The 25,140-nt window shown below is 41.8% G+C and overlaps 1 protein-coding gene across 1 annotated transcript in view; it reads right to left on the bottom strand.

Annotated features, from left to right (window-relative positions):
- The window catches only part of LOC311043346 (H-2 class II histocompatibility antigen, E-S beta chain-like), a 111,307-nt gene that overhangs the window by 47,801 nt on the left and 38,366 nt on the right, over positions 1–25,140 (bottom strand). The window contains exons 2-3 of the mRNA XM_084054560.1: positions 20,653–20,731; positions 18,212–18,466 (exon numbers count right to left, since the gene is read on the bottom strand). Coding sequence (XP_083910686.1) covers positions 18,212–18,466; positions 20,653–20,719 — 322 coding nt within the window. The 5' untranslated portion in view covers positions 20,720–20,731. The remainder of the gene's footprint in view (positions 1–18,211; positions 18,467–20,652; positions 20,732–25,140) is intronic.

Raw genomic sequence — 25,140 nt, 5'->3', positions numbered from 1 at the left:
TTCGTCCCACGTACCCCCCCCCGCCCCCCCCGATAGACCCTCTTGAGTCTAGGCTAGCCTCAATCAATCTATCAATCAATCAATCAATGCCAACAAGTAGAAATGTGCTATAACATATACGTATATGTATATGTATATGTACATGTGACACTGATAAAGCTCAAAGGTCAGCAAAAAGACTGCAAAGGTCAACCCTGGTTATGTCGAATGGTGGGTTACATCAATAATCTACAACTTTTCAATAAGAAGTTATAGATTTTTGAAATAGTTCAAAGTTAAGCTTTTCTCACATTTTTCAAAAATATTTTTTTTTAATTAAAAAACACGTTTTCAGACTCAGAAGAGGACGCTGAATCGAATGGGCTAGGTCTCGATTTTTTCTGACCCTTAGAAAGTGGTTTAAACAAGCAATAACGTTTAGTAAACTTGAAGCTTTTTTCACAAACATATTATTATTTTATTTTGACCCTTCCACCCTCTTATTTATATGATATTGAGTCGAATGGTAGGTTACATCAATGGTCTAGAATTGTTTAATAAGAAGTTAAAGATTTTTGAAATAGTTCAAAGTTTAGCTTTTCTCACATTTTTTAAAAATATTTTATTTTTAAATTAAAAAACATCTTTTCAGACTCAAAAAAAGACGCTGAATTGAATGGGATAGGTCTCGATTTTCTAGGACCTTGGGAAATACAAACGGTCACCAAAAAGATTGGACGTTGACTTTTGTATAAAAAACGGATTTTGTTGAGCACAAAATCTGTAACTAATCACTCCAGATATTTTTTTTAAATCCGAAACTTCTCTCAATCCATATTGAGAGTAAGCCGGATTTTTTGGCACCGGCCCTGATTTTTTCTGACACTGATAAAGCTCAAAGTTCAGCGAAAAGACTGCAAAGGTCAACCCTCGTTACATTTTTAGAAATTGTATTTTTCTTCGAGACTCTGGCTTTAGACTAATGTGATGGCGCTGATTCCAAATATGCAAGTTTCTTTTTTCTCGGACAACAGGAAGTGCCTCAAAAGGCCACTTCCTGGTTGGTTTTAGGGTGTTCCAAGCCTGTGATTTCTCCGATATATTTTTTTTCCAAATCTACACGTAAAGTAATGCTAAAATTTGAAATAATCAAACCCTAATATCAAATCATGATTTAATTATCCCTTAATTGGCTATGGTTACGGCTTTGCTATCTCGCTCAATATCTCAAATACGATAAGGACTTAGGGTCCACTTTTTGGATATGTTGTAGAGCTGGCTGAGACGCACATTTGGATGTCTTGTTTGTCCCGTTACGACACATTTCTATTTCTGACTTTGTCCTTTGATATGGTCTTAAGATATAAGACTCTATGTGCCTTCTGAAAGTGTAGGAGGTCAACTTAGGAGTGTCGTACCGGGACAAACAAGACATCCACGCGTGCGCCTTGGCGAGCTGTACAACATATCCGAAAGGTGGATTCTAAAAATGCATCAATTTCGAGATATATCGTTTTATTGCGCGTAATAACTTGACATTTGACCCTAGCCAATTAAGGAGAATGGTAAGGCCGTGTGCGAGGAGAGTTATATGGGCGCGTTCGGGGCGACGCGCTGACCAAGAAACAGGTGTCCAATTTTGTTTTTACTCCTTTCAAACAGTTTTTCACTATTATCTCGGCCCCTAGGCTCTATGAGGCTATAAAAGACAGTACGTTACGGTGGCTCATGCAAAACTATGGCTCGTGAACACACAAGCTATGGCCGGTGTACACAGTGGTTACTCCCTATGGTCTGAGTATCTACAGGGCTGACAAGGGACTAGTAAAGTCTAATAGAGAGTATTGCTATTATGACCTATACCACCCTCCCCATGTCTGTTCTCCCAACAGGCTAACTTTACTAGTCTCGGGTGCACTGTACTGTACTGTACTGTACTGTACTGTACTGTACTGTACTGTACTGTACTGTACTAGACTCTACTGGTCTCTAATAGGCTGTTTTAAGCTCTAGTAGGCTTTGCTAGGCTTTGCTGGGCTCTATGAGGGTATAAAAGATAGTACTTTACTGTGGCTCATGCAAAACTATGGCTCGTGAACACACAAGCTATGGCCCGTGTACACAGTGGTTACTCCCTATGGTCTGAGTATCTATAGGGCAGACAAGGGACTTGTAAAGTCTAATAGAGAGTATTAGAGTCTGCTAAAGCCTAGTACACTCTAGTCTAGCCTAGTCCAGCCTGTTCCATGCTAGTATGACCTATACCACCCTCCCCATGTCTGTTCTCCCAACAGGCTAACTTTACTAGTCTCGGGTGCACTGTACTGTACTGTACTGTACTGTACTGTACTGTACTGTACTGTACTGTACTGTACTGTACTGTACTGTACTGTACTGTACTAGACTCTACTGGTCTCTAATAGGCTGTTTTAAGCTCTAGTAGGCTTTGCTGGGCTCTATGAGGCTATAAAAGACAGTACTTTACTGTGGCTCATGCAAAGCTATGGCTCGTGAACACACAAGCTATGGCCCGTGTACACAGTGGTTACTCCCTATGGTCTGAGTATCTACAGGGCTGACAAGGGACTTGTAAAGTCTAATAGAGAGTATTAGAGTCTGCTAAAGCCTGGTACACTCTAGTTTAGCCTAGTCCAGCCTGTTCCATGCTAGTATGACCTATACCACCCTCCCCATGTCTGTTCTCCCAACAGGCTGGACTTTACTAGTCTCGGGTGCACTGTACTGTACTGTACTGTACTGTACTGTACTGTACTCTACTAGACTCTACTGGTCTCTAATAGGCTGTTTTAAGCTCTAGTAGGCTTTGCTAGGCTTTGCTGGGCTCTATGAGGCTATAAAAGACAGTACTTTACTGTGGCTCATGCAAAACTATGGCTCGTGAACACACAAGCTATGGCCCGTGTACACAGTGGTTACTCCCTATGGTCTGAGTATCTACAGGGCTGACAAGGGACTAGTAAAGTGTAATAGAGAGTATTAGAGTCTGCTAAAGCCTAGTACACTCTAGTCTAGCCTAGTCCAGCCTGTTCCATGCTAGTATGACCTATACCACCCTCCCCATGTCTGTTCTCCCAACAGGCTAACTTTACTAGTCTCGGGTGCACTGTACTGTACTGTACTGTACTGTACTGTACTGTACTAGACTCTACTGGTCTCTAATAGGCTGTTTTAAGCTCTAGTAGGCTTTGCTGGGCTCTATGAGGCTATAAAAGACAGTACTTTACTGTGGCTCATGCAAAACTATGGCTCGTGAACACACAAGCTATGGCCCGTGTACACAGTGGTTACTCCCTATGGTCTGAGTATCTACAGGGCTGACAAGGGACTAGTAAAGTCTAATAGAGAGTATTAGAGTCTCTAGTCTAGCCTAGTCCAGCCTGTTCCATGCTAGTATGACCTATACCACCCTCCCCATGTCTGTTCTCCCAACAGGCTGGACTATACTAGTCTTGGGTGCACTGTAGAGAACACAGAGAAAAAAAAACCTAAAACAGTAACTTCCGGGTGGTTTAACCACTTTCCCAAGGTTTTAGAAGGTCAAGATTGCCGTCATTCGATCCGGCGTCATCTAAATGGGGGGGGGGGGGGGGGGGGGGCAAGATTGCCATCATTCGATCCAGCGTCTTCAAAACAGGGGGGGGGGGGGGGGTAATATATATTAGGTCACTTAAAAAATAAAAATAAATATGCCCACCCCTGGAACAGGTAGTGAAATAAACCTAACTATTATTCCCCAACAGGGATTCAAACACCCCTAACCCTAACCCTAACCCTACAGCATTTTCTAACGCTGGTCTCTCATCAGAAGTTGGAAAAAAACAAAACAATCAAGCCCCCTTTGATGTCTGTGTCACATGTGCACGTGCCTGCAACAGATCAGAGGGTGGCAATTATAAGACACAGGTGTGTTAAAATGATGCAATCAAGGCTTTGACCAGCAGTGCAGACAGAGCTGTTGAAGGGTGAAGATCTTGAAGAGAAGCACAACTTAGAGTCTAGTACAGTACAGTACAGTACAGTACAATACAGTACAGTACAGTACAGTACAGTACAGTACAGTACAGTACAGTGCACCCGCGACTAGTAAAGTTAGCCTGTTGGGAGAACAGACATGGGGAGGGTGGTATAGGTCATACTAGCATGGAATAGGCTGGACTAGGCTAGACTAGAGTGCACTAGGCTTTAGCAGACTCTAATACTCTCTATTAGACTTTACTAGTCCCTTGTCAGCCCTGTAGATACTCAGACCATAGGGAGTAACCACTGTGTACACGGGCCATAGCTTGTGTGTTCACGAGCCATAGTTTTGCATGAGCCACAGTAAAGTACTGTCTTTTATAGCCTCATAGAGCCCAGCAAAGCCTACTAGAGCTTAAAACAGCCTATTAGAGACCAGTAGAGTCTAGTACAGTACAGTACAGTACAGTACAGTACAGTACAGTACAGTACAGTACAGTACAGTACAGTGCACCCGAGACTAGTAAAGTTAGCCTGTTGTGAGAACAGACATGGGGAGGGTGGTATAGGTCATACTAGCATGGAACAGGCTGGACTAGGCTAGACTAGAGTGCACTAGGCTTTAGCAGACTCTAATACTCTCTATTAGACTTTACTAGTCCCTTGTCAGCCCTATAGATACTCAGACCATAGGGAGTAACCACTGTGTACACGGGCCATAGCTTGTGTGTTCACGAGCCATAGTTTTGCATGAGCCACAGTAAAGTACTATCTTTTATACCCTCATAGAGCCCAGCAAAGCCTAGCAAAGCCTACTAGAGCTTAAAACAGCCTATTAGAGACCAGTAGAGTCTAGTACAGTACAGTACAGTACAGTACAGTACAGTACAGTACAGTACAGTACAGTACAGTGCACCCAAGACTAGTATAGTCCAGCCTGTTGGGAGAACAGACATGGGGAGGGTGGTATAGGTCATACTAGCATGGACCAGGCTGGACTAGGCTAGACTAGAGTGCACTAGGCTTTAGCAGACTCTAATACTCTCTATTAGACTTTACTAGTCCCTTGTCAGCCCTATAGATACTCAGACCATAGGGAGTAACCACTGTGTACACGGGCCATAGCTTGTGTGTTCACGAGCCATAGTTTTGCATGAGCCACAGTAAAGTACTATCTTTTATACCCTCATAGAGCCCAGCAAAGCCTAGCAAAGCCTACTAGAGCTTAAAACAGCCTATTAGAGACCAGTAGAGTCTAGTACAGTCTAGTACAGTACAGTACAGTACAGTACAGTACAGTACAGTACAGTGCACCCGAGACTAGTAAAGTCCAGCCTGTTGGGAGAACAGACATGGGGAGGGTGGTATAGGTCATACTAGCATGGAAGAGGCTGGACTAGGCTAGACTAGAGTGCACTAGGCTTTAGCAGACTCTAATACTCTCTATTAGACTTTACTAGTCCCTTGTCAGCCCTGTAGATACTCAGACCATAGGGAGTAACCACTGTGTACACGGGCCATAGCTTGTGTGTTCACGAGCCATAGTTTTGCATGAGCCACAATAAAGTACTGTCTTTTATACCCTCATAGAGCCCAGCAAAGCCTAGCAAAGCCTACTAGAGCTTAAAACAGCCTATTAGAGACCAGTAGAGTCTAGTACAGTACAGTACAGTACAGTACAGTACAGTACAGTACAGTACAGTGCACCCGAGACTAGTAAAGTCCAGCCTGTTGGGAGAACAGACATGGGGAGGGTGGTATAGGTCATACTAGCATGGAACAGGCTGGACTAGGCTAGACTAGAGTGCACTAGGCTTTAGCAGACTCTAATACTCTCTATTAGACTTTACTAGTCCCTTGTCAGCCCTGTAGATACTCAGACCATAGGGAGTAACCACTGTGTACACGGGCCATAGCTTGTGTGTTCACGAGCCATAGTTTTGCATGAGCCACAGTAAAGTACTGTCTTTTATACCCTCATAGAGCCCAGCAAAGCCTAGCAAAGCCTACTAGAGCTTAAAACAGCCTATTAGAGACCAGTAGAGTCTAGTACAGTACAGTACAGTACAGTACAGTACAGTACAGTACAGTGCACCCGAGACTAGTAAAGTTAGCCTGTTGGGAGAACAGACATGGGGAGGGTGGTATAGGTCATACTAGCATGGAACAGGCTGGACTAGGCTAGACTAGAGTGCACTAGGCTTTAGCAGACTCTAATACTCTCTATTAGACTTTACTAGTCCCTTGTCAGCCCTGTAGATACTCAGACCATAGGGAGTAACCACTGTGTACACGGGCCATAGCTTGTGTGTTCACGAGCCATAGTTTTGCATGAGCCACAGTAAAGTACTGTCTTTTATACCCTCATAGAGCCCAGCAAAGCCTTGCAAAGCCTACTAGAGCTTAAAACAGCCTATTAGAGACCAGTAGAGTCTAGTAGAGTACAGTACAGTACAGTACAGTGCACCCGAGACTAGTAAAGTCCAGCCTGTTGGGAGAACAGACATGGGGAGGGTGGTATAGGTCATACTAGCATGGAAGAGGCTGGACTAGGCTAGACTAGAGTGCACTAGGCTTTAGCAGACTCTAATACTCTCTATTAGACTTTACTAGTCCCTTGTCAGCCCTGTAGATACTCAGACCATAGGGAGTAACCACTGTGTACACGGGCCATAGCTTGTGTGTTCACGAGCCATAGTTTTGCATGAGCCACAGTAAAGTACTGTCTTTTATACCCTCATAGAGCCCAGCAAAGCCTAGCATAGCCTACTAGAGCTTAAAACAGCCTATTAGAGACCAGTAGAGTCTAGTACAGTACAGTACAGTACAGTACAGTACAGTACAGTACAGTACAGTACAGTACAGTACAGTACAGTACAGTACAGTACAGTACAGTACAGTACAGTGCACCCAAGACTAGTATAGTCCAGCCTGTTGGGAGAACAGACATGGGGAGGGTGGTATAGGTCATACTAGCATGGACCAGGCTGGACTAGGCTAGACTAGAGTGCACTAGGCTTTAGCAGACTCTAATACTCTCTATTAGACTTTACTAGTCCCTTGTCAGCCCTATAGATACTCAGACCATAGGGAGTAACCACTGTGTACACGGGCCATAGCTTGTGTGTTCACGAGCCATAGTTTTGCATGAGCCACAGTAAAGTACTATCTTTTATACCCTCATAGAGCCCAGCAAAGCCTAGCAAAGCCTACTAGAGCTTAAAACAGCCTATTAGAGACCAGTAGAGTCTAGTACAGTCTAGTACAGTACAGTACAGTACAGTACAGTACAGTACAGTGCACCCGAGACTAGTAAAGTCCAGCCTGTTGGGAGAACAGACATGGGGAGGGTGGTATAGGTCATACTAGCATGGAACAGGCTGGACTAGGCTAGACTAGAGTGCACTAGGCTTTAGCAGACTCTAATACTCTCTATTAGACTTTACTAGTCCCTTGTCAGCCCTGTAGATACTCAGACCATAGGGAGTAACCACTGTGTACACGGGCCATAGCTTGTGTGTTCACGAGCCATAGTTTTGCATGAGCCACAATAAAGTACTGTCTTTTATACCCTCATAGAGCCCAGCAAAGCCTAGCAAAGCCTACTAGAGCTTAAAACAGCCTATTAGAGACCAGTAGAGTCTAGTACAGTACAGTACAGTACAGTACAGTACAGTGCACCCGAGACTAGTAAAGTCCAGCCTGTTGGGAGAACAGACATGGGGAGGGTGGTATAGGTCATACTAGCATGGAACAGACTGGACTAGGCTAGACTAGAGTGCACTAGGCTTTAGCAGACTCTAATACTCTCTATTAGACTTTACTAGTCCCTTGTCAGCCCTGTAGATACTCAGACCATAGGGAGTAACCACTGTGTACACGGGCCATAGCTTGTGTGTTCACGAGCCATAGTTTTGCATGAGCCACAGTAAAGTACTGTCTTTTATACCCTCATAGAGCCCAGCAAAGCCTAGCAAAGCCTACTAGAGCTTAAAACAGCCTATTAGAGACCAGTAGAGTCTAGTAGAGTACAGTACAGTACAGTACAGTACAGTACAGTACAGTACAGTGCACCCGAGACTAGTAAAGTCCAGCCTGTTGGGAGAACAGACATGGGGAGGGTGGTATAGGTCATACTAGCATGGAACAGGCTGGACTAGGCTAGACTAGAGTGCACTAGGCTTTAGCAGACTCTAATACTCTCTATTAGACTTTACTAGTCCCTTGTCAGCCCTATAGATACTCAGACCATAGTGAGTAACCACTGTGTACACGGGCCATAGCTTGTGTGTTCACGAGCCATAGTTTTGCATGAGCCACAGTAAAGTACTATCTTTTATACCCTCATAGAGCCCAGCAAAGCCTAGCAAAGCCTACTAGAGCTTAAAACAGCCTATTAGAGACCAGTAGAGTCTAGTACAGTACAGTACAGTACAGTACAGTACAGTACAGTACAGTGCACCCGAGACTAGTAAAGTCCAGCCTGTTGGGAGAACAGACATGGGGAGGGTGGTATAGGTCATACTAGCATGGAACAGGCTGGACTAGGCTAGACTAGAGTGCACTAGGCTTTAGCAGACTCTAATACTCTCTATTAGACTTTACTAGTCCCTTGTCAGCCCTATAGATACTCAGACCATAGGGAGTAACCACTGTGTACACGGGCCATAGCTTGTGTGTTCACAAGCCATAATTTTGCATGAGCCACAGTAAAGTACTGTCTTTTATACCCTCATAGAGCCCAGCAAAGCCTAGCAAAGCCTGCTAGAGCTTAAAACAGCCTATTAGAGACCAGTAGAGTCTAGTACAGTACAGTACAGTACAGTACAGTACAGTACAGTACAGTACAGTACAGTACAGTACAGTACAGTGCACCCAAGACTAGTAAAGTCCAGCCTGTTGGGAGAACAGACATGGGGAGGGTGGTATAGGTCATACTAGCATGGAACAGGCTGGACTAGGCTAGACTAGAGTGCACAAGGCTCTAGCAGACTCTAATACTCTCTATTAGACTTTACTAGTCCCTTGTCAGCCCTATAGATACTCAGACCATAGGGAGTAACCACTGTGTACACGGGCCATAGCTTGTGTGTTCACAAGCCATAATTTTGCATGAGCCACAGTAAAGTACTGTCTTTTATACCCTCATAGAGCCCAGCAAAGCCTAGCAAAGCCTGCTAGAGCTTAAAACAGCCTATTAGAGACCAGTAGAGTCTAGTACAGTACAGTACAGTACAGTACAGTACAGTACAGTACAGTACAGTACAGTACAGTACAGTACAGTGCACCCAAGACTAGTATAGTCCAGCCTGTTGGGAGAACAGACATGGGGAGGGTGGTATAGGTCATACTAGCATGGAACAGGCTGGACTAGGCTAGACTAGAGTGCACAAGGCTTTAGCAGACTCTAATACTCTCTATTAGACTTTACTAGTCCCTTGTCAGCCCTATAGATACTCAGACCATAGTGAGTAACCACTGTGTACACGGGCCATAGCTTGTGTGTTCACGAGCCATAGTTTTGCATGAGCCACAGTAAAGTACTATCTTTTATACCCTCATAGAGCCCAGCAAAGCCTAGCAAAGCCTACTAGAGCTTAAAACAGCCTATTAGAGACCAGTAGAGTCTAGTACAGTACAGTACAGTACAGTACAGTACAGTACAGTACAGTAAGCACCCGAGACTAGTAAAGTCCAGCCTGTTGTGAGAACAGACATGGGGAGGGTGGTATAGGTCATACTAGCATGGAACAGGCTGGACTAGGCTAGAGTAGAGTGCACTAGGCTTCAGCAGACTCTAATACTCTCTATTAGACTTTACTAGTCCCTTGTCAGCCCTGTAGATACTCAGACCATAGGGAGTAACCACTGTGTACACGGGCCATAGCTTGTGTGTTCACGAGCCATAGTTTTGCATGAGCCACAGTAAAGTACTATCTTTTATACCCTCATAGAGCCCAGCAAAGCCTAGCAAAGCCTACTAGAGCTTAAAACAGCCTTTTAGAGACCAGTAGAGTCTAGTACAGTACAGTACAGTACAGTACAGTGCACCCGAGACTAGTAAAGTCCAGCCTGTTGGGAGAACAGACATGGGGAGGGTGGTATAGGTCATACTAGCATGGAACAGGCTGGACTAGGCTAGACTAGAGTGCACTAGGCTTTAGCAGACTCTAATACTCTCTATTAGACTTTACTAGTCCCTTGTCAGCCCTATAGATACTCAGACCATAGGGAGTAACCACTGTGTACACGGGCCATAGCTTGTGTGTTCACGAGCCATAGTTTTGCATGAGCCACAGTAAAGTACTGTCTTTTATACCCTCATAGAGCCCAGCAAAGCCTAGCAAAGCCTACTAGAGCTTAAAACAGCCTATTAGAGACCAGTAGAGTCTAGTACAGTACAGTACAGTACAGTACAGTACAGTACAGTACAGTACAGTACAGTACAGTACAGTGCACCCGAGACTAGTAAAGTCCAGCCTGTTGGGAGAACAGACATGGGGAGGGTGGTATAGGTCATACTAGCATGGAACAGGCTGGACTAGGCTAGACTAGAGTGCACTAGGCTTTAGCAGACTCTAATACTCTCTATTAGACTTTACTAGTCCCTTGTCAGCCCTGTAGATACTCAGACCATAGGGAGTAACCACTGTGTACACGGGCCATAGCTTGTGTGTTCACAAGCCATAGTTTTGCATGAGCCAGAGTAAAGTACTGTCTTTTATAGCCTCATAGAGCCCAGCAAAGCCTACTAGAGCTTAAAACAGCCTATTAGAGACCAGTAGAGTCTAGTACAGTACAGTAGAGTACAGTACAGTACAGTACAGTACAGTGCACCCGAGACTAGTAAAGTTAGCCTGTTGGGAGAACAGAAATGGGGAGGGTGGTATAGGTCATACTAGCATGGAACAGGCTGGACTAGTCTAGACTAGAGTGCACTAGGCTTTAGCAGACTCTAATACTCTCTATTAGACTTTACTAGTCCCTTGTCAGCCCTATAAATACTCAGACCATAGGGAGTAACCACTGTGTACACGGGCCATTGCTTGTGTGTTCACGAGCCATAGTTTTGCATGAGCCACAGTAAAGTACTATCTTTTATACCCTCATAGAGCCCAGCAAAGCCTAGCAAAGCCTACTAGAGCTTAAAACAGCCTATTAGAGACCAGTAGTGTCTAGTACAGTACAGTACAGTACAGTACAGTACAGTACAGTACAGTACAGTGCACCCGAGACTAGTAAAGTCCAGCCTGTTGGGAGAACAGACATGGGGAGGGTGGTATAGGTCATACTAGCATGGAACAGGCTGGACTAGGCTAGACTAGAGTGCACTAGGCTTTAGCAGACTCTAATACTCTCTATTAGACTTTACTAGTCCCTTGTCAGCCCTGTAGATACTCAGACCATAGGGAGTAACCACTGTGTACACGAGCCATAGCTTGTGTTCACGAGCCATAGTTTTGCATGAGCCACAGTAAAGTACTGTCTTTTATAGCCTCATAGAGCCCAGCAAAGCTTAGCAAAGCCTACTAGAGCTTAAAACAGCCTATTAGAGACCAGTAGAGTCTAGTACAGTACAGTACAGTACAGTACAGTACAGTACAGTACAGTACAGTACAGTACAGTACAGTACAGTACAGTACAGTGCACCCAAGACTAGTATAGTCCAGCCTGTTGGGAGAACAGACATGGGGAGGGTGGTGTAGGTCATACTAGCATGGAACAGGCTGGACTAGGCGGGAATTGGCGATAAACAGCGTCCCGGGAGGTCACACGATGGTAAACGCCATTTACCATAGCATAGTATGGGAGGTGTACACAATGTACACAGCCCATAGTTCTAATAGTAGGCTGTTTCCCATAGTATAGTGTGGGAGGTGTACACTGTTCACTTCTAATAGTTGTGGCTCATAGCCTGGCACCCTGTGGAATTATGATTGAACTGCAAGATAGGACCCTAAAATGTAAACAAAGGGAAAAACATCCGTGTGGGTAATCCGTAAAACCGATGGTCGAACAAGTGGTGTTCACGCGCAGAGGGGGGCCCACAGGACATTTAGAGTCCGCCCCCTGAATTTTCACGGCCCCACAGGCCGCACAGTGGGGCCTGGAAATTTGGACTGTTCACCGGCCATAGCCGCTATGGATGGTGAACACAAAAACCTATAAGGGTAATAATAATAATAATAATAATAATAATAATAATAATAACATGTGTGAGGAAAGTTATATTGGCGCGTTTGAGCTGAAGAGCTGATAAATAATCCATTGTCCGATTCGGCGCCCCCTAGTGGCCAAGTTATTCTAGAAGGACCGTAACCCTAATTTTCAGAACCACATGTCTGTGTGAGAGGAAATTTATATTGGCGCGTTCGTGCTGAAGAGCTGATAAATAATCCATTGTCCGATCGTGTTTTCGCCCCCTAGTGGCCAAGTTAATCAACAAAGCACGTAACCCTAGCTTTCGCAACCACATGTCCGTGTGAGAGGAAACTTATATTGGCGCGTTCGCGCTGAAGAGCTGATAAATAATCCATTGTCCGATCGTGTTTTCACCCCCTAGTGGCCAAGTTAATCGAGAAAGCGCGTAACCCTAGCTTTCGCAACCACATGTCCTCGTGTGAGGAAACTTATATTGGCGCGTTTGGGCTGATTAGCAGATACGGAATCCGTTGTCCGATTGTGTTTTCGCCCCCTAGTGGCTGAGATAATAGCGAAAAACTGTTCAAAAATAGTAAAAACAAAATCGGACACCAGTATATGCATCAGCGCGCCACCCCGAACGTGCTCGTATAACTCTTCTCGCACACGGCCTTACCGTTCTCCTTAAATGGCTGGGGACTAATCTCAACTTATTTCGCAAAATAACACGACATATCTCCTTAACGATACGTTTTTAGAATCCGTCGTTCGGATATGTTGTACAGCTCGCCGAGACGCACGTATGGATGTCTTGTTTGTCCCGCTACGACACTTCTAACGTTTGCTTCTGACAATGACATAAGGTACATGGAGTCGTAGAACGTTCACCCATACTGAGAGCCAAATTCAGAAATTGGTAAAAATGTCGGTTAGGGACAAACAAGATATCCATGCGTGCGTCTTGGCAAGTTGAACAACATATCCAAACATTGGACTATAAGTCCTTATCGTATTTGAGATATTAAAACAAATGCAATTGTTTCGGCCGCGTCGACCTTTGCAGTCTTTTCGGTGAACTTTTGAACTTATCAGTGTCATAAAAAATCAGGATTGGTTCCAATAAATCCGGCTTACTCTCAACATGGATGGAGAGAAGTTTCAGATTTTTAAAAAATATCTCCATTGATTTATCACAGATTAGGTGCTCGATACCGCACATACAAATCAATGTTTGACAAAACCACTTTCCCAAAGTTTACAAAAATCGAGACCTATCCCATTCGATTCAGCGTCCTTTTTTGAGTCTGAAAAGGTGTTTTTTAATATAAAAAAAAAATATTTTAAAAAAATGTGAGAAAAGCTAAACCTTAAACTATTTCAAAAATCGATAACTTCTTATTAAAGAATTCTAGACCATTGATGTAACCTACCATTCGACTCGAAATCATCTCAGTAAGCGGTTGGAAGGGTCGAAAAAAGAAAAAAAGAAAAAAAATATTTTTGTGAAAAAAGCCTCACGTTTATGACAATTTAACGCTTGTTTAAACCACTTTCCCAAAAGTTAAAAAAAATCGAGACCTATCCCATTCAATTCAACGTCCTTTTCTGAGTCTGAAAATGTGTTTTTTAATAAAAAAAAAAATATTTTTGAAAAATGTGAGAAAAGCCTAACTTTATATTTCAAAAATCTATAACTTCTAATTGAAAAATTGTAGACTATTGATGTAACCCACGATTCGACTCAGCGTCATCCAATTAGTGAGGGAGGGTGTTAAAAAACAATAAAAAAAGATTTTAATTATTTGATCTGTTTTATGTTTATGTCCGGTGGCAGTATAGCACTTGGAAACCATAATACATTATGGCAGTCATGGCGAAACTTTAACCTGGTGTTTGCACTTCTGCATTTACAGCCTGTACATCAACATAACTCTTCACACTTTAAATATAAAATTATTAACTCATGGCCACAGATGTTAAAATCATGTATGGGTTCTCAAAAGTACCTTTATCTTTTGTAATGTTCAATAAAAAGCCTTTTAATCCAATTGCTGGCCATTTTCTCCATATGTTTTCACCTGACCCTATGGGTTGAAAGGTGTACTGCACTCACGCAACATTACAACTCTCTGATAAAATGGCCACCAATCAGATTAAAATGCTTTTTATTAAACAATACGGAAGATACGGGTACTTTTAAGGGCCCGCACATAATTGTAACATCCGTGGCCATAGGGTCAGCACCTTTTTAAAACATTTGAACGTTTAGATAGATCATAAAACATTTGTTTTGTCAGATCTTTATTGACACTGACAGAGACATGAGTACGAACACGCGGAATGCGGAAGTAATCTGACGTGACGTCACGGGGTTGGAAAAGTTAAACAAATCTCTCGTTCTCAACAAACACTTATCGAAAAATGATCAACAAAATATGAAAATGCACAGAATATTTCCAGGTTTGTTTGGGTGGTGATGTGTGTTATGTTGCATTTAAACCACGTCTCTTAGCTCACGTTGTGTCAGTCCAATGTAGATAGATAGATTTCATATCATGACACTTCAACCTGATGTTTGCACTTTTTCCATTTACGGCCCGTACATCTACATAAACGTCTAGATTTCAACTATAAAGTGCTTACCCCATGGCCACGGACGTTAAAATTATGTACGATCCCTCAAAAATACCCGTATATTCCGTGTTGTTCAATAAAAAGCATTTTAATCCGATTGGCTGCCATTTTCGTATAGAGTTATAATGTGCAATACACCTCCCAACCGATAGGATCGCATAGTTGAAAGCTGATGAAAAGACGGAGAAAATGGCCGTCGATCGGATTAAAAGGCTTTTTATTGAACAATACTGAAGATATGGGTACTCAAGCTGGAACGCACACCATTTTAACATCCATGGCCTTTAGTTAAGCACTTCATATTTGAAATCTGATCGTTTATGACCTGGACGTTAGCGTTGTAAATGGAGCAATCCCCACCACACCCACCACACCATGTTGAACGTTCCTTTGCACATGCGCAAACCACATAGTCCCTTTTGGACTTTTTAGGGCGTTAGGGATTGATTGATTGAAATTTTTATTAGGCAAAAGAATGTAAAACAACACAGTTACATTTATAATGCTTTTGTCTAAAAGGTCCGGCCAAAAAAGTCCTTGCGGGCTTGTTTCCATTGGGGTCCTTGAATTAATTTCATAGACATATATAGTAGCAACCAAACAGTTCAAAAATCAACATAAGAATACAGAGGGGAAAAAAATATATATACCATTATGTACAAAAAAGGTCATGAGAAAATAATGAAATATATACAAAACAAAACATGATCAAAATAAAATAAAAAGTATGTACAAAAAAGGGGGAGGGGGGGGGGGGAAATAACCAGGGAGAAATAACCAGGACTATATTTATGCTAAATAGTAAAGAAAAAGCCTTGTGATGAATTGCTGTAGCAGTAAAATAGAAACATCAACAGAATGAAGTGGTATAAGTGAAATTAAACTTATTTGAAATTAAACAATGAATTGACTTCATGTGCTAATGCAATGGTTCTCAAACTTTTTCGTGCCAAGGACCCCCAAATAGACACTTATTAGACCGCGGACCCCCATTTCAAAAGATAAGCCAGGGACCCCCATAAGAGAAGATTTTTACGGCTCTCTAGCAGTGATTTCAACCATTTTAATTTCAAGGACCCCCAGTTTGACATGCATTAGGCTACGGACCCCCATTTAATGGCATGTAGGTCTCTGGGACCCACATTCATATTGTAAAATCAATGTTAATTTAACTCTGAGAGTGTACAAATGGAACCAAATGGACCTGTTAGGGTCCATTTGGTTACATTTGTACACTCTCAGAGTTACAGACCCATAAGGGTCCATTTGGTCCCTGTCCATCATTTAGCTGGGGACCCCCTGGAACCCCCTCAAGTACCCCTGGGGGTCCCCGGACCCCACTTTGAGAACCAATGTGCTAATGGTTATCAGCGGTAGGCCTGAAAGGTGACGGTCATGGACATTCTTCAACCTGGTGTGATGAATTGCTCAATTTACAACTGTAACGTCTACACAAACGTTCAGATTTCAAATATGAAGTGCTTACCTAAATGCCCAGGATGTTATACATGCCGACGTTTCAGCATGAGTACCCATATCTTCCGTATTGTTGGATAAAAAGCATTTTAATCCGATCGTCGGCCATTTTCGCATAGAGTTATAATGTGCAATACACCTCCCGACCGATAGGACCGCATAGTTGAAAGCTGATGAAAAGACGGAGAAAATGGCCGTCGATCGGATTAAAAGGCTTTTTATTGAACAATACGGAAGATATGGGTACTCAAGCTGGAACGTACACAATTATAACATCCGTGGCCTTTAGTTAAGCACTTCATATTTGAAATCTGATCGTTTATGACCTGGACGTTAGCGTTGTAAATGGAGCAATCCACCACACCCACCACAATATGTTGAACGTTCATTTGCGCATGCGCAAACGACATAGTCCCGTTTGGACTTTTTAGGGCGTTAGGGAGAAATAACCAAGACTGCAAAATCGGACTTTTAGGGGAACCAGGACCTTCATAATCGGACGTTTAGGGGCTACTGACGGTTCTTCATTAAGTGACTAGTTGGGAGTGAGAATGTGTTGCCCATTTCAAGTTTTAAAATGTATGAAAATCCTTTGAAAATAGCAGATCTACAAGCTCACAATGTGTCGCATCACGACACATTGTGAGCTTGTAGATCTTCTATTTTCAAATGGCCAAAATGTATATAGGGCTTAAGTGGTTAATGTATGTTTTCTAATAATAATAATATGATAATAATCAAAATCTACAAAGTAACTAGTAACTAAAGTTTTAAAGTAAATGTAGTGGAGTAAAAGTACAATATTTGGATCAGAGATGTAGTGGGGTAGAAGTAAAAGTATTGAAAACAGGAAAGACTCAAGTAAAGTACAAATACCTCAAAATTGTACTTATGTACAGTACTTAAGTAAATCTACTCAGTTACTTTCCACCACTGCTAGCAGCTCACACACTGACTGCACCTCACTGTGAGAGACGAGGGAGCGTCTTCAGGTGAATGGGACAAGTGAAGTGATTAAGAACCATTGTAAAAAACTAATTAAAGCACATAACGGGCTAGCCCCGCCTTTCCTCAATGACCTCATCAAAGACCCCTAAGGTCGACTAACAAAAGGTCTAGAGGTGACCGAGCCTTCACTGTGGCCGCCTCGAGGCTCTGGAATAGCTTTCCTTTTAATATAAGAGCCTCTCAGTCCATAGACATTTATAAATCACTATTAAAGACCTACTTCTTTTCCCTGGCCTTTGAACACAGTTAAACAGTTACATCACAACCATTGTCTCTACCTCACTATGTTCTGCTATGCATTTTAATCACTGCTTGTATTTTGTATTTTTGCACTGTATGAACTGTAACATTGTTGTTGTTTGATGTGTTGTGTCTCTTTGGTTGGCCTTGGTCATTGTAATGTGTTCTATAAATAACATTTGAGTTGAGTGTCATTTCTTTATTTCTTTGGCTTTTCAAAAATAGCAGATATACAAGCTCATAGCGTGGCACTCGGTGCCGCGCTATGAGCTTGTAGATCTGCTATTTTTGAAAAAAAATGAAAGTTTGCGCAAATCTTTGTATACTGCTCAAAATAATGAAGGGAACACTTTGATGCCTTAATTCTTTTGAGCAGTTTGTGTTAGCAGTATGTACACAGTTCATGAAAACTCTAAATAAATAAGGGATCAAAGTGTTCCCTACATTTCTTTGAGCAGTTATATATACTTTTAAAGCAGACATTTGTAACTCAAATCTTTGCTTCTGGGGATTCTACAAATGTCTTCTAAATCCTAAAAGTAAAAAAAATAATAAAACAAAGCAGATCTACAAGCTCATCGCGCGGCACCGAGTGCCACGCGATGAGCTTGTAGATCTGCTATTTTTGAACAGCCAGAGAAATCTAAAATGACAGATATGTGTTCCCGGATTGAATGGGTTAAACATTTTCATTAATGTTAAATATATTCAACCGTTTTAGTTAATAACTATTGTGTTCATAGTATTCATGTACCTTTCACTGGTGGTTTCTTCAAGCCAGTGCGAATGGTGTCCAGCTGGGCTTTGCAGTAGTACTGATCACCCACAGCTACTGCATAACCTCCTGCCCAGGTCATAGGATCTACAAACGGAGGCTGAGGGTACACCATCTTCCCTTTGTTGTAGTCTGCGTAGAACAACACTTCACCATCCAGTCCCCACATCTCCTCTTTATATGAGTCTTTAACTGTGTCTGAACAGCTAAAGAGACTAATGTCCTCATGGAACACTGGAAATAAAACAAAGATGACATTAAATTCAACAACAAACATCATCATCATCATCATCATCATCATCATCATCATCATCATCATCATCATCATCATCATGTTAAACAGTCATGTTTGGTTCTAAAGGTGAATATTAGAAGTATCTTCAAACATTTTATTCAACAGATTTAAATGTTTTTATAATATTATGAAACAGATTCATAATGATTTATTTCAGGATGTGAACATAACATTATATAATATAATGTAATATAATATACAGTGGTGGAAAAAGTACTCTAATGTTTTATTTAATTAAAAGTATCAATACTGTAATGTAGAAATACTTTGTTACAAGTTTAAGTCAAGAATTTCAAATTTACTTGCGTAAACACACAAGTATTGGTATCAAAATGTACTTAAAGTACCAAAAGTAGAAAGTACTCATTATGCAGAATGTTTTCAAATTAAAAAAACATCTTTTGAAAATAGCAGATCTACAAGCTCACAATGCGTTGCATCGCGACGCATTGTGAGCTTGTAGATCTGCTATTTTCTAATGGTCTAAAGTATTTAGTAACTAAAGTTTTCAAATAATTGTAGTGGAGTAAAAGTATAATATTTGACTCTGAAATGTAGTGGAGTTATTAGTGTGTATTGTTCATAAGTCAGGTTGCAGAGTGTAAAATAATTGATCCAAAGCCTGTTGGTTCGGGCCTTGAGGCTGAGCTACCGCTTACTAGACGTTTTATAAACTAGACGCGTCGCAATTCTGGGAAATGGCAAAGTGTGGTTGCGCCGACGCCGGTCGCGGGTCTCGGCCGCCGGGACTCGAGGGATAAGCCGGGAGGAATACCGTCGGAGGCCGCGCGACGTGCCATTCGAATCGGGTGCCGATCGGATCCCGCCTTTGTGATACGTGCCGTTTTGATTTTAGGAAATAGGCCCCTCCCACTAAATACATAGGCCCCTCCCACAAATATACCGGGCCAATCATATTGTCACGTCACTCCTGATATCGCTTTTATTACATTTTGAGAGGATTGATCCCCCCAAATATCATGTTTTTGCATCGAACGGTTACGTTTTGCGCATTTGTGGCGCCCCCTATGGATCAAAGTGGAAATGCTTTTGGGGATTTGTTGAGTAAACAACCCTCGACATGTGATTCAAATTTGGGATCGATTGGACGTTTCGTTCGTGATTTTTGTAATTTTTGGTAAAACGAGCCCCTCCCGCTAACTTTGGAAGCCAATTACGGACGAACGGTAAGGACTATCAAAATGCCGTTTGGATTAAGTTTATCGCATGGGTCCAGAGATCACGTGTACCGATTTGTGTGAGATTTGGACACGATTTGTAGGAAAATGAGCAAAAAGTGTGTTTTGAAGAAAATTCAAAAATGGCGGAAAATCTATCCTGACGCAAATGGGCGTGGCCTATATGGGGAGATGCGATATGGGGAGATTTTTTTATTTTACAACCTACGATTCAAGAGTTATAGGCCAAAACGTAAAGGGGGCTGTTATAGCGCCACCATGAGGCCGACTGGTGTAAAGTTTTGTACAATAATTTCGCACTAAATTATGAACCTCCCCTGCAAGTCTTGTAACTCTAGCCCTTACGGTATCTGAGAAAAAAAAATACTTCAATGGGTTTTTTTCATTTTCCCATTAAAGTGGAAGGGGAAATGTAATGCACTAATACATCAATATCAATTAAACTATGTAACCAATCTCTCAGCAAAGTACAAGGGCACGATTCCCGGTGAAGCCGGTCATTTTGACATATGGCACGAAATTAGGGGAAAAAACTGTGGGAGTAGTAGCAGCCTGAAATAACGTTTATCTAGGAAGAAAGAATAAAGATTATAGAGTACTATAGTCTGGTTGCCCTGTTAGGGCAACCACACTAGTAATATCACTATGAATAAACTGTATGTATATTTGATATATCAATATAACAGTAAGTTATTCAGTATATAATCAGCAGACATAATGTTTATTTATATTAATAACAATATAGATATATATTTCATATATCAAAAGATGTATAGAATGCATGTACAACAATATAAATATACTGTATGTTTTAATAATATAAATATAACAATAACAAGAGTACATCTATGAATTCATATCTTATATAATAAGAGTAGATTTATAACAGCATCTTTAATATGATAATATAAATATAATGTACTTACTTCCTGGGATCGCTTTGACATGAAGTACAGAGGAGAGGATGAGGAGGGTGGCTGTAATCTTCATCATCACTGATCAGAACTGAACTGAATTTAACAGATCAGAATAAACAGATCAGAATAAACAGATACACATTGACATGTTGTCGAAAGCAGGAATCATAGCTACACATCAGTTTGACCCACCGGTTTAGGAGATATGGCTTATAGAGTGATGTGTAGCAGAGATACAGAGAGCTGAATAAACAGAACCTGAAAGGTTCACTTCTGTAATCTGTGACATTTTAACACCTATCCCAGAGTGCATTGCTTGAAAGGTGGGGGTCTGAGAGGGTAATTTTATACTAAAAACTAATGGTTGGAATGGATTCAGGACCCCTGAAAACCTATAATAGACATCCCACAAGTTCATTTTGGCCAATTTGAATTGTTCTAGGTTTTTTTCAGGCCCTCCGGGTACTCCAACTTTGATTGGCTCCCACAAATATCCCAAGGGAGTGGAACAAATTGATAGGTGTTTGTAGACACCTTTATGAACATGTTTGTGAAGAAAGCTAGTGTTAAGCATTTATTTTACAGATTGGTTAGATTAGGCTAACTTTCCCTACCTAATTATCTAACCCAGTGCACAATACTACTAATAATACAAACTATAAAAAGTGCTCCTCGGAGCATAGGTCTCCACAAGGTCAGGTAGGTTATTATGGGCCAGCAATGTTCGGAATTGGCCAATCAGGATGGAATATATAAAACATTGGACAGAACCATCTTGATCACTTGACTATAGAGATAATGTTTACCGATTTGCATGATGTTTGGACACAATTTGTAGGAGTAATATAAAAAAGAAAACTGTTGAAAAAATTGGCCTCAAGGTGGCGCTATAATAGGGCAATGTTAAAAGGGTGGCATTTGTTCCTCAACATAGTGCGAATATGCGTGCAAAGTTTCACTGCAATCGGACGCTACGTTCATGATTTGCGGCATTTTGTTCAAAACGGACCACTCCTGCAAACTTTAGATGTCAATTTTAGCCAATCAGGATGGAATATGAAAAATCTAACAGATCCGTCTTGATCACATGACTATAGAGATCTTGTGTACCGATTTGCGTAACATTTGGATAAAATCTGAAGGCTTACAATCAAAAAAAATGTTTTACATAAGTCGGCCTCCTGGTGGCGCTATAAACGGCAAATGTTAAAAATGCAGAGCAAAGGTTTTTCCTTGACCTCTAGGGAGTGTGCATACAACGTTTTACACAGATCAGTGCAATTATAGGTAAAAACACATATTGGCCTGTTATAGCGCCAGCGGCGGACTGGCCATTTGGCGTACCGGGCAAATGCCATTTGGCGGTCCGGACCAAAATGCCAGGGCTGAATTTTGGTCCCAGTCCGGCCCTGTATAGCGCCACCATGAGGCTGATTTGAAAAAGTTAAAATGGTAGTTCTTCCTCGGCCTAATGGGAATGTGCGTGCAAAATTCCACGGAAATTGCATGCTGTGTTCATGATTTGAGGCATATTGTTCAAAACGGAGCACTCCTGCAAACTTTGGAAGACATTTTTAGCCAATCAAGATGGAATATGAGAAATCTGAAACACCCGTTTCGTTTAATGACTATAAAGATACTGTGTACCGATTTGCGTGATTTTTGGACAAAATCTGTAGGAGTACTATGAAAAAATATGTTTTGCACAAATCGGCCTTCTGGTGGCGCTATAAAAGGCCCATGAGAAAAATTTGGGGCAAAGGTTCTGAATTGGCATCCAGGGAGTGTGTGTGCACAGTTTTGATGCGATCAAGACAACGGTGCCAGAGATTAGCTGGTCACGGACGGACGGACGGACGGACACACGGACGGACGGACGGACGGACAAGGGGAAAAACATACTCTCTCGCCATGCCTTTCGGCCTGGCGGAGACAATAATTGATCCAAAGCCTGTTGGTTTGGGCCTTGAGGCTGAATAATAACACTATGAACTAGAAAAGTGCTCCTCGGAGCACAGGTCTCCGCCAGGTCAAGTCAATAGCCCAGCCCTCTCTGGGTGCCTCATATCACAACAGTATCTTTCTTCTGCCTGTATACAAACCACGCTTTAGAAGCGTAGAAAGGGAGACGAAAACTGTGAAAGTATGGACAGAGGACAGTATATCCTCCCTCCAGGCATGCTTTGAATGTACAGACTGGCAATGTTTCTTTGATGCATGTGTTGATATTGATGAACTCTCAGACTCTATAACATCATATTCGTCACCTTATTAAACTAATGGCCTAAGTAATTTTTTGAGGAAATTATATTTTTGCCTAAATCAGCTCCTCATGACACTGCCCACCTCTGGTAAAATCGCCCAACTCCTAATTGAAAAGGATCATGCTGTTCATGCCCCTTTTAGTATAAAACACGCCCCTTTTAGTATAATGGCCTAACTCCCTAGTGTGACTTAGGACAAAATAGGCCTTTTGTTTGGCCTAAGTCACATGTTTTTGTGACTTAAGCCAAATTATTACTGAGCCATTTTGTAATTTGTTTTGCTTTTTATTTTGGCCTAAGTCAGATTTAATCCTATTTAAACCTATTTCAATCTCTTATGTTACATAACTGACAGTCAGTGTTATTTCTATTTAAATAGTCATAATTTGTTATAAACATTTTGGGTGAAATGATTAAGAAATATCATATAGTTTTGTTCTGGATCAGTTTTTTATTTTTCCTGAAAACCTTGAAAAAATGACTTAGGCCCTTAGTTTAAAAAGGTGACGTTGTGTGGACCATGTTATACCCTCAAAAACGGTTGTTATCTTTCCAATCAATAAGCCCTGGGTGACCAAAGAGCTAAAGTATGCTATAAACAGGAAGAAACAGGTATTCTTCACTGGTAGCCCTCTAGAGAAAAAAGCAGCCTCTAAAGAGGTTAAAGCAGAAATAGCTAAGGCAAAAGCTAAATATAAAACCAAAATTGAACAACAGTACACAAATGGTAACATCAGATCAGCCTGGCAGGGTATTAAAACCATGGCATCTATAAACCAACGTACTGACACAAAAGAGCAGCCTATTAGCATAGATGGTATAAATAATGCAGATTTGCCAAATGCTCTCAATGCCTTCTATTCTAGGTTTGAAAGGTCTGACTTTCATGAAGATGTCTCCAGGCTGAGGGAAACCCTCCTGCCCCAGAATGACCTGGTGATTCCACTAGAGCAGGTGACTAGTCTCTTTAAGAGGACCGACCAAAGAAGGCAGCCGGCCCTGATGCCATCTGTGGTCGTACTCTGCGACACTGTGCCGACCAACTTGGCGAGGTGTTCACAAAGCTCTTTCAGATGTGTGTAGATCACTGCCAGTTCCCCTCTATTTGGAAAAAGTCCACCATCATCCCCATACCTAAAGTAAAAAACCCCAGGGAACTTAATGATTTCAGACCAATAGCACTAACATCTATTGTAATGAAAAACCTGGAAAAAATCCTAAAGGAAAAAATAATTTCCCTGGCTGCTGGAAAAATAGATCCACTACAGTTCGCCTATCAAACTGGCAAAGGTGTAGAGGATGCTAAACTCCTTATCCTTGATAAAGTATACGAGCATCTAGAGAATCCTGGATCCCATGCCAGGATCCTATTTGCCGACTTTTCCTCTGCGTTTAATAAAATGCAGCCCCACATTCTGATAGAGAAAGTTTCCTCCTATTTTAACTTCCCTGACCAACTCTCGCTTCTGTGTCTAAACTTTCTTATTGATAGAACACAGCGTGTCCTAGTAAATGGCACTATGCCTGGCCCTATAGTCTCTAATACTGGCTCCCCGCAAGGCTGCGTGTTCTCATCCATTTTCTTTATTCTTTACACAGATAGCTGCAGATCAAACAGAGAGAACAGCCTTCTAGTCAAATACTCTGATGACACTGCACTCCTGTCGCTGCTAAAAGGGTCAGAGTCAAACCATGGCTGTGCTCTTCCTGACTTTGTCCAGTGGTGCGACGACAACCTCCTAGACTTAAATGTGTCAAAAACCAAGGAGCTTATAATTGACTTTAGAACTAAAAAAGCGGACCCTGTCGCTAGTTCTATTCACGGAGAAGACGTCCAGATAGTTGATACCTACTGTACAAGTACCTAGGAACTGTGTTTGACTCCCACCTCAAGTTTGACAAAAACATTGAGTCTCTCGCTAAGCGGGGCCAACAGAAAATATATCTACTTAGGAGAATTAACTCCTTTAAAGTGTCAAAAACCATCCTGTGCACTGTCTACAGGTCCTATATTGAGAGTCTCATAACCTTTTCCTTTATATGCTGGTTTAACGGTTTGTCTGTGAAGGACAGAAACTGCCTCAATAACATCGTCAAAGTCTGCTCCAAAATCACTGGAGTCAAGCAAAATGACCTGAACACTCTCTGGAAGAGGAGAGTGGTCCAGAAGGCAAAAGGTCTTATAGACCAACCTGACCACATCCTGTCCTCTAACTTCTGCCTCATGCCGTCA

The sequence above is a fragment of the Gymnoscopelus microlampas genome (assembly GCF_963454915.1).
Source record: "Gymnoscopelus microlampas genome assembly, chromosome: 4".
NCBI lineage: Eukaryota > Metazoa > Chordata > Actinopteri > Myctophiformes > Myctophidae > Gymnoscopelus > Gymnoscopelus microlampas.
The sequence above is the reverse complement of the archived record's forward strand: the minus strand, read 5'-3'. Positions and strand labels throughout refer to the sequence as shown.